Source organism: Trichoplax adhaerens, genomic scaffold (assembly GCF_000150275.1).
Source record: "Trichoplax adhaerens TRIADscaffold_1 genomic scaffold, whole genome shotgun sequence".
In the NCBI taxonomy this organism is placed as follows: Eukaryota; Metazoa; Placozoa; class Uniplacotomia; order Trichoplacea; family Trichoplacidae; genus Trichoplax; species Trichoplax adhaerens.
Window position 1 is genome coordinate 4,141,007 of NW_002060943.1, and position 10,697 is coordinate 4,151,703.

Below are 10,697 nucleotides of genomic sequence, written 5' to 3' on the forward strand. Positions count from 1 at the left end.
TGAATGAAGTGTTGCACTGGTGCCATGTTTTACCTACTCACAACTAATATGAATCATTCCATGTATGGAAACGTCTCTGTTCATTGTATTACTGTGCAATACTGTATATTAAGTTTATATATGGACAGGAAAATACTTTACCGTGGCAAGCAATTCAGCTAGGATAGCTATATAAGGTATTAGAGGGTTGATTTTACGTAAGCGTTTCAATTTTTAGATTAGGACACACAAATAGGCAGCTTCACTTTCAGTGAAATACGTTTGGATTGCACGCTTGTGATAATCACGTAGCACTAAAAGGTGGAAGATAGAGCATAATTTATCACGTATGTTGGTTAATATGCTTTTAAGTTAGTATTGATCGCACTTGGTTTTTAAATAATCAGATAGGTGTCGTTTTGCTGATATAATAAGGATCATAATTGCTATTATTGATTATTGGATACAGTCTAATGGTATAAAACAAACTTTTAATGTAGATGAGCTAGTACCTGTAATGAAATTCAGTTGAGTAGATCAGTCGCAGAAAGGACAGACATGTTAATTTATTGCTTCTAATAGTAAACAATGAAGTATTCCATTTACCTCATAAGCACGGTTCGTGTAGTATATTGAAGGTTGCAATCATATATCAGTAGTAAAGTACCTTATAACGAAATCGTCTTTGTAAACTTGTATAACGTGTATACCTTATAAAGTAGAATGTTTTAAAAAATAATAATGGTGATAGAGTTGTTAGCATATATATATATACTGTTGAAACTTTTATGATACCATAGAATCAGTTTAATGATTCTTGAAGTAAACAATAGTAAATATTTTGGATATGCTTATTTCTTTAGTCATTATTAAAGTAAATCCTTCAAGGTTAGCAATCGATTGATATAGTTTTTAATGCCCACACAATTTAACGTTGGTCTAGAAGTGTCGTGAGAGGAAATTGCTGATTGAAAATGCGAAGGAGTAAATATTTTATAAATGACGGTAAGTTGAGTAGACGGTTCTCTAAGTGGAGGCTGCCCTTTACTGTTTACAGTCGCATGATGAATCTGTTTCAATAGTAATGGAGTTGATAAAAAAAGGCAATTCGATTAATTCATAATTATTTTGAAGGTCCTAGATCTGAATTCTTCGATACTAAAGTAAACCCGTTCGAGGAAGTATTTGAGAAAGAAAGACTCAGTGATAGGGAATGTGAACTTGATTCGGTTCAGCTGTCACCTAAACCATTCGATCAGAATGATTCAAGGATAAAGAAGCACGCCAAAGCTGGAAAAGTTAAAAAGAAGAAAGAATCGAGAAAAAATAGAACAGATAAGAAGGTGATTACTTTTTCTTTAAAATGATTATGTCGAATAATGTGAATTTACTTACTTGACATTAGCAATTCATAAGCAAAGTAGATTGAATTCTAATGATATACTGTATCTATATTATTCAAACAGTGTAAGGGTAGTTCTTTTCTAAGTGCAATAAAAGATACAGTCAATTATACCCATGTTACCCTAATCCCTGAGCGAAGATTGACGGTTAGTAAATGAATTCGTTATTCGTTTTGGGGTTTCTACAATCTTTGCTATGTAAAATTATATTGTAGTACATAGAAACCCTCTTTGTGTACATACTGTATGTATACTGACAATATTAAATACTGATATAATAGCAGAAGCTTTTGCCAATAATCACTACGGGAGCGAAAGCGTCAGAAGTTATAAAAAGAGGTTAATAAAATGCTATATTGCAAAAGCTGACTAGCTATATTTAATCGATACGACACTGTTATAACTGATATCTGTTACTAAAATATAAAGGTGAACATATCCAACTGATCTAATCCAGATTTACAACTATCTTTGTAGATAATGAAAATGAAGTTGTCGTCACTTCGAAACCATCCTCTATCACGCATGTGAAGGTATTCACCATTGTAACTGTTTTATAGTCCTTTGCAACTTATACTAAGAATTAGTATAAGTCTGACACAGTTGCATACGTATGCTCTTTTGGATTTTGATGAGTAACCATCATGCATTGTAAATCATAGATTCTTCTGTAGTCTTATTTTGAAGGAAATGATAGCGAATAGGAGTTTTAAATAAGCACATTTAGTGTTATCGTAAATGGAATAAGATCTGCTTATCATATAGTAGTAATCTAAAGTTATCTAAGTCGCATTAATTATATAGTAAGGCATGAATTTGCAAAGTTATGTGTATGGATTGATCTAGGCTATACAACTAATTACAATTTTATTTATATTTAGAATAATTCGGAATTGCAGACAAATCCTCAGTGTAGTAAATACTTCAATGATTGGGACAAATTTTCGGCCGATGGTAGTTCAACAAGTATTGTTGATAGTGTAAAATCAGAATCTGATGAAACACTAATGAAAAATTTCGGCAAACCGTAAGAAATCATTTTTACTTATTCAGATTATGTTTAATTTGCAATGAATATAGTATACGAGAAGTTGTATGCTTGCATACTTTCACATACAAAAGCGCTTAAGATTCTTAAAAGCTACCACTTAATACTTTTAATATATGACTTTTATTATTATTATTTTAGAAAGGTCAACATCGATAGTTACGATTGGCTTGACGAGGTATGATGATGAGGTTCAAGAATTGAATATTTGGCCTGTTTAACTTCTAGTAGCTTACTTTATCTATTACATTTAACAGGATACCTCTGCATTGGATGCGTGCAATCATGTCTGCTCTACATTTAGAAAAAAATTCACATTGAATTGCACAGGTTAAAAGGCAATTTTCGACAATGTTGTCTGTAATACTTAAAAATTCACCTTCAGGTTTCTTTTAGGATACTTTGCCAACGTTAGGGAATCTCTATTAAAAGAAAGGAAAAGGTATACATTAATACATAGCATATACTAATCAGATGCAATAATTATAGAAAGGCTGAGTAGTTTTTTGACTCTCTTTTAACACGTTAACTAAATCGAAATCGTTGCTAATTCATTTACTCTTTGTAACTTAGAAACAGTAATAATTAATGATTGTTTTACTTTTAATCAAAAATTTTTATATATATATGATAGTTCTCTAAACAGAGCAATATACAAAAAATCTGAAACGCACAACTTTACAAAGAATCAGTCGAGTGAAGGTATAGCCGCGTATATAGAATTTTCCATCTGTGAATTCTATAATTTTGTGTATAGTGTATACCCATAGGTTTACTATTGCTATAAAAGCGATGCCATATTTATAAAATAAGGCATTACTTTATGGGAATGGAAATTTGAGCTCATTTCTTATAACTGATTAATCTTGCTTTCATAGATTTATTCCAGGAGGTAGATTATACAAGTACTTTATCTCCGCTAGACTCCTTCATCTCAGATGCAGACATGTTCTAGATGTGGCAATAATGCCCAGAATAGATATTGTTTTTTGTAAATATACGTATACGTATATCAGACAACTTTCAATTATTTTAATACGGTGTGGCTAATATTCCGTACTTGAAACTGCGACTTGCCACGAACTTGAAATTCATTTTCTGTCCTTAATTATATATATATGCTAATATATCTATCTATCTATATATATCACTTTAATATATTATGACACAAGTTGACTGAGATTGGATAGGAAAAGGCGTACATAGTATCGAGAGACGAATTTGGACCTATCCTTCCTAAAAAGCGTAAGAAATATTGGATCGCAAATTTGGACTTTTTTTCGAATAATCCTTCCGGATAGTATTTGAAATTTGTTGCAAGCTCTTCCCTATCTTTCACGATCTCAGCGTTTAATCATTGCCTACTATTCGTTGATTCAATTGGAGACTAGCTGAATGCATGAATAAAAATATCTTTGCGTTTTAATTATGTTTTAGTGGTCGATAGTAGTCTGAGGTAATCGCTTTTACATTTATTATGATACTGGGCTGAGTAATTAATTAAGAGCATTTTCTAAATGATTCTGTTGGCTTATCGACTGCAATGAATAATTCAGGAAATAAGCTTAAAGATTATGATTTAAATATGAGAACTTGCTGACTAAATATTTAGTAGAGAAGGTTTGATATCCACATGCTGCGTTTGCATACTGTGTTCACTAGTATGGGTGTATCGTAAATTAGAATTAGATACGAGTATATGCGTTGCGTTCAAAATCGAACATTTCAATTCTGATATGATACAAGCATTGGCAATTTTTTGGCTAATGTATCCTGGTCATGGATTATTTCAAATGAGAGTAATGGACGACATGCGGCTTATACAAAATGATGCGCCCTGGGGTGATAGATTACGGCTGACAACAATAAAGCAGACAATAATGAAATTCTTGTTGATTTCCGTGTATAATTCTGTAGTTATTTGTTCAATATAACTCTGGCGTAGGTCAGCCCATTGCCGTAGTTCGTATTTTTACATTACACACGTTGAATATTTGCAGTTCAAAGAGAAGTTATGCCATGATACAGTGCTATGTCGAATATCTGTACCCCACAAGTTTCTACATTTTGTACAAAATTGTATTCCATCAATTGATTTATTGACTGCAAAGTTTGAAATGGACACAATGTTAGTCTGTGGTTTTCGCGTAGTGGTTACTGTACAGAGTGCAACGCGCGTTACAAGTACTGGATAGGCATGGCGAATGTGTTCAGCAGATGGTAATTGTAAGTTTGGCTGTTGTGCAGTATCCACCATTTGCTGATGGTTACTTTGATTTGGCTGTACAGTACTGCATGGACGGCCATTATGATGATATTACGGATCATTCTTGATACACGTGTCGTGCTTTCAACCTGAGTTGCACTACAGCTGGAACGTGGGCGGAGAATAGTTGCAGTGCATCAGTGTTATGCTGTACACTCAGTGTACGTCCATGTGATTTATAGTACTGTACAGTATTTGTGCTTTCAACTGGATCAAATCAGGCAAATTGCCTATAAAGTTAATTAACAGTACAGTCAGTTAATAAGATTACTATGATTGTTTTTTTGCGAGGTACACAGCATCGCAGAGTTTTATTCTACTGTATTTTGGGACTATTTTTTTCTTTTTTTTTCTTCAGAGTGTATTGTAAGCAGTACAGTACAATAGAACAGCACTATACTTGTACTGTACTGTACGTACTGTACTCGCCTTTTCATCTAGTGTACAGTACAGTACCGTACAGTACAGTATGCGAATCTGCTGTACTGTACAGTACAGTACAGTACAGTACTGGACTTGGTACAGTAAGTTAGCACTCCATGTTTTTTTCTGAACTCTACTAGACCAGACAGTATGAAATCTGCTTAGCGCATATGAAAATGACTTTCCTGCGAATCTGCTAGACTACAACACTTGCACTGAGTGCCGTGTACACTGCACAGGACGATGCTAAAGCCTTCTTACTTTTATGGCCGCTCTGCACGTTTTTACACCACCGTGCTGACACTACAGTACTGTACACTGTACACTGTACGGTAGTATCATGTGGTATAGTAGAGTGACTGACCGCTTGAGTCACATACAGCGGTGTACGTATAGTATACAGTAGTGTAAAGTACTACAGTTTCGGCTGCAGGCCTGCAACAGTACGGCAGTTTGTTGGATGAGCACGCGCATACTAAGGTATAGTACTTTTTTACGGTCAAGGGAGATGGCGGAGCGGCAAGGAGCTGGAAGTGATTTACAGGCTGAGTCCACTTCGGAATTCAGCGGTAATGAGTATGAAGGAAATGCGAAAGGTAGGCGAAATATGTTTACAATGAAATAGTCATGGACAAAGATGTATTTTGCAAGTGATTGCTGCTTTCTGAACTTTGGGATGTTTAGTCAGGAGTTGCAGCTCGACGCCTCAAATGACGATGGCATTTTTAGCTATACTGTATTGTCATGTATTCTCCTCTACTCTACTACTTTGTTGTATGTGGTATAGTATGCGTAAAGCAGTTCGTGATTGATAATTGCCACACAACATTGAATATTGTACGTTGCATTTATTTGAATATTACATTGAATGATTGCGTGATAGTTGTTCAATGGGTGATATGATATGTTGTTGCTTAAATGTCCGATTACGGTTTATGCAACTAAAATGTTCGTACGTACTTTGCTATCTTACTATACATCTTGTAGGTAAAGACGATCTAGCATCCAAAACGTTGCATATCCAAGCTAAACGTTTCTACCTGGATGTCAAACAGAATAGAGGTGGGCGCTTCATTAAAGTCGCTGAGGTAAGCTAGCATCGTAGGTACACTGGAAAGAGTTACTATATAAACTTCTGCTTTTGGATCAAGTGCAAAATAGTGTCTGATTTTGGAAGAGCCTACACTGCTAAGGTTTCTCCTTGATCGATCATACTGTAGTGTACAGTATCATCACTACCAAAGTCTACGCAACCATGATACAGGACTGCAGTAAACGTATACAGTGCCCTATTTGATGCTGATTTGACTTTCAGACGGACATTGGCACAACTAATGTACAGTACAGTACTCTACTCTACTCACACCACTGCACGGTATGTTTCTGCAAGATTTCTCCTTCAAGTTTGTAAACTGACACAAAGTTGGAGAATAAAATTGATTGGCGTATTATCTCCAAAGAGTTTATATTCATTAGTATGAGTTCTGAATTGGGAATTTGGGTCGTTGGATTGTCGCGGTCTAATATACGCTATTGGAGACATCAAAATTGGCTGAGCAAGGCGCGTTTGAAAGTGACAGTAGTTCAGGAGAACTTGACGACCTCAGCGCTACTTTGACTACTTTTGCCATTGCCCCCATTTTCCATAGACTGTCTTTGTAGCGTGGTACTGTGCTGTAGAGTGTACAAGACGCGACCCACTGACCATTCATACCGTATGACCGTTAGTTTACAGTACAGTACTGTACTGCAGTCTTGAGTCTCCTAATCAATAAACGCCGCCGCGTTCAATATCAGGAGTACTTTGAAGTTGGTAGAAATCGGCCTAATACACCAAGTTTAGCACCGTTACCAATTGTAGTCTATGATCCTATGTACACTATTTGAAGGGCCAGTTATTAGCACAGTCATTTCATCATTTTTTGGCGTACTATTTACTTTGGACGTGAGGTTTTACTCCTCGTCCCTGTCTATTCAATGCTTCAGCGCTACCGTCAAGAGGAAACCGAAAAAAAAACTTCGTGGAAAAGTGGATCGTCAAGTACCGTACATACTATAGATAGAGTACGATAGAAGCGTGTAGCAAAAGAAGTTTTTCCCCTTACTGCACTCTACACTACAAGTACAGTACAGTACACAGTGAGTGGAGTGCAAGTGCGCAACAGGGTCCAGCGCAGGCCAGACCAGCAAGACCTTCAAAGTCTGCACAGTACGGTACGGCACGGTACGGTACGGTACCGGGAAATGATGGGGAGGCGTCAGCGCTCGCTCACTGCTCGTGTCACGAAAAGCGTCACTGATCGGGGAGGTCATTAGCAAGGTGAGACGCACCCTACTTGGACGCCAAGTCAGAAGGTATACAACACCTTGGACTTGTTTGCTACTGCAGTCCCTAGGGGTACAACACTGTCCTCACCAATCAGGATTGCTAATTTGAAATCATGGATTACTGAAGCAATGAGTAGTGGATAGCTTAAGTCAACAGTTAAAAGAACAGCAGTGACTTGAAAAATACTCAATCAGTCGTGAGAAATGGATCAGTGTGGAACCCTGGCCATTTCTCTACAAAATCTTGCATCCTTGATAAAATCAATCCACCCATAACATGGTGACACTGGTGGACGTAGAGGTCACAGAAAAAAACTACTCATCTCTATGCTTATGGGGATATACAGGACAGTAATGCGAAAATGACTGCAGTACTGACAGTATTTAACACCATGAAAGTAGACAGTACATAAACGAGCTGGGACAGCTGAATGGGCAACCCGTTAGAAGAACTGCAATCAATAGGTAAAGTCAGACAAAGCAACGATACTTCACTGACTAGTTGTATTGCTAGGGGTCGATCTCGTCTTTTATTCAGTCAGACGACAACTTGCTCAGTTAAGGATTCCTAGAATCCTGGTAGATTCTAGGAATCATTGGGTGGGTCGTACAAGACGTCGATAGTTCTGTAAATAATGAATTGGAATGTTTTTGAGTCGATAGGTCTGTAGATTTCTAGGTGGAGTAAAGTTAAATGATTCATGAATAGAATGTGATGCTAGCTGTGTTAGTATCCAGTCACAAGATATAGTTAATAACAAGTCACAAGATATAGTTAATAACAAGTCTTCATACAGTATTGCTAATCATTGGACAGATTAGTTAGTTGCTTACGTTACATCGACTCATCGATACAGATGATAGCATCCACGTGCAAAAAATTGGGATAAACTTTACTGCAGTATCAGTTACTACTTGAGGAAATTTGACTATCATTTATGATATAATATTGGTTACATAATAATGAATTATAATTGATATTACAGGTAGCTTCCAATGGAAGCAGGAGTCAAATAACTTTCGGTATGACTTTGGGTAAAGACATACGAGATCAGTTGGATGATTTTGCTGATTTCTATGCTTCACTTGGTAAATTTGATATGATCTATATTTCTACCTATTTTGTGAGCTAATGTACAATTGATATTGCTGCCTTACTATCACTTATTGATGCTAACGGTAGAAGTCACAGGTTGTGTTAAATATTCAAGATAGGTGATGATGTAGTTGGATACTGATAGTAAGAAAATGAGTATTTTATTATCTATTAAAGCTTTAATGTTATTATGATAGACCCTGGCAACCGAAATGAGGAAGGTGAAAGTGGAAATTTGAAGAGGTAATTTTATTTCATAGGTTGAAACATAGCTAGATAGCGACATTATTTCCAATTTCTTGTGTACCCAACTTAAAATGGCTTTCCTTTACGCTTTAATTTAGTGGGGTTATCCGTAAGGGAGAGAAATGGTATTATTTGGACTTGAAAGAAAATCCTCGTGGAAAATTTTTAAGGGTAAGTTATCCATTTGTGTTATTCTGCTTATAATCTCAACTTTAGGTAGTCTGCTCTTCTTTCTTAATAATTATAATAACCCTATTTTAAATTGTACCTCTATTTGATAGATCAGTCAAGTTTTGCGTTATGGGGGTCGTAATCAGATTGCACTACCTGCTCAAGGCATTGCAGAAATGAAAGATGCCTTAAGTGACCTTCTAGATGAATTTGGGGTAGAAGATGTTGAGACTGAGCAAACGTCTTTAGACAGCCAGATGTTACGCGCAGAAAGCAAGAGAATTTACTTCGACGTTGGAAAGAATAATCGCGGAACGTTTCTAAGGATCACGGAGGTACATCTATTCACTGATATACTTTTTTGTTTAATATTTTCATAGAAATGATGGAACGATTTCCTATAACCTTACCTAAAATTGTGTCCTTGTAGGTCCGTGGAAGAACTCGTAATGCTGTAAGGCTTCCTCAGTCATGCTTATCAAAGTTTAAAGAGATTATATCGGATTACTGCGATAGACTTGGAGTGAAAGACGATGAAGAAAAAAGTGCTACTGAATAAGATAAACTGTTATAGTGATATTTCACTGGACAATTTTGGATTTGGATTGCATGAAAGTCTGGAAGGCATCATCCCGAGCTCTATGAAGCTCTCAAAGTAAAATCTAAGATTTGTAAAATTATGCGAGAATAAAATAGTCAATAAATAATACTTAAACAGTACAGTAATTACGTTAGTTGAATGTGCTTTTTCTATAACAATTTCTATAGCTACTGGTATACGTAATATGGTATTGTCTAGAGTTTACAATCTAAATTACGTGTTATCGGCAATTTTCAATAATCGACTTAAAACACGTTATGTTATGTTGTTTATTGAATAATCTACTTTTTAGAAGATGTCGTGACGTATTGATTTTTCGCCTTTAAAGTTACTACAATAGCGTGCACGTACAATGTTAGAAATTTCATTTAATTGTAATCTTAAGGCGTGTACGACTCGCTATTATTTAACAGCTAAATGGGTGTATATTGTGTGCTACAGTTATCAACATTCCTACACACATTTTTACACTCGTAACTGAATGATTTTGGTAGTTTCGGTTACACTGCTTTAATGCCACCTAAGTTATAAAATCAATCATGTATCAAGCCAGTATCTGATATACAGTATTTTTATCTTACCGATTATGATACTTTTAGTTCATCCACTTTAGCACTTCTAAGCGATATCGAGTATTGCAAATCGGTAACCGTTTATCATAACAAAGTAGTCAGAAAAAAGAATATTTAGTGAACTATTCGTTGTTTCGCAAGATATTACAATTCTTGCTATAATTATTGCAATCATAAGTACTGTTACATTCAATAATATTGCAATAATACCGTATAAACATTTTTTGTTACTGTCTTATTTTATTGCGAAACATTCCAGTAACCAGTTGGTGGCTTATATACTGTTCATGTAGTAATACTCAGCAACATACAATATTAGCACATCGTAGTTAATGAATTAGCTTGAATAGGCTGAAGAAATATACAATTACAATTATCATGTTTGATTTTAGTAAGCAAAGTATTTACAAACTGTCACAATGTTTCCTGTATGTGTACGCTGTAAAAGAAGCAAACTATTGGTTATTCCGAGTAGCAGTTCCTTATGTTAGTCATATTTTGCAATGGACCTTTCTTCCTATGGTTATGTAAGGCAATTAGATAACAACGCTCTTACTGATTGTC

At 35.6% G+C, this 10,697-nt stretch overlaps 2 protein-coding genes across 2 annotated transcripts; both read left to right on the forward strand.

The window, feature by feature from the left end:
• Nucleotides 1-953: 953 nt before the first annotated feature.
• Nucleotides 954-3,385, forward strand: TRIADDRAFT_51710 (uncharacterized protein; the record flags this gene model as incomplete). The annotated part of the gene is made up of 11 exons (XM_002107780.1): nucleotides 954-984; nucleotides 1,114-1,322; nucleotides 1,446-1,529; nucleotides 1,664-1,721; nucleotides 1,860-1,915; nucleotides 2,264-2,409; nucleotides 2,572-2,608; nucleotides 2,688-2,760; nucleotides 2,827-2,872; nucleotides 3,065-3,132; nucleotides 3,309-3,385. The coding sequence occupies 11 exons, from the start codon at nucleotides 954-956 to the stop codon at nucleotides 3,383-3,385; spliced, it is 885 nt and encodes a 294-aa protein (XP_002107816.1).
• A 2,242-nt stretch (nucleotides 3,386-5,627) lies between these two features.
• On the forward strand, nucleotides 5,628-9,519 carry TRIADDRAFT_51711 (uncharacterized protein; the record flags this gene model as incomplete). The annotated part of the gene is made up of 8 exons (XM_002107781.1): nucleotides 5,628-5,715; nucleotides 6,107-6,207; nucleotides 7,106-7,183; nucleotides 8,434-8,536; nucleotides 8,741-8,786; nucleotides 8,888-8,960; nucleotides 9,071-9,295; nucleotides 9,391-9,519. 8 exons carry the CDS (start codon nucleotides 5,628-5,630, stop codon nucleotides 9,517-9,519), a joined length of 843 nt encoding a protein of 280 aa, XP_002107817.1.
• Between the last annotated feature and the right edge of the window lie 1,178 nt (nucleotides 9,520-10,697).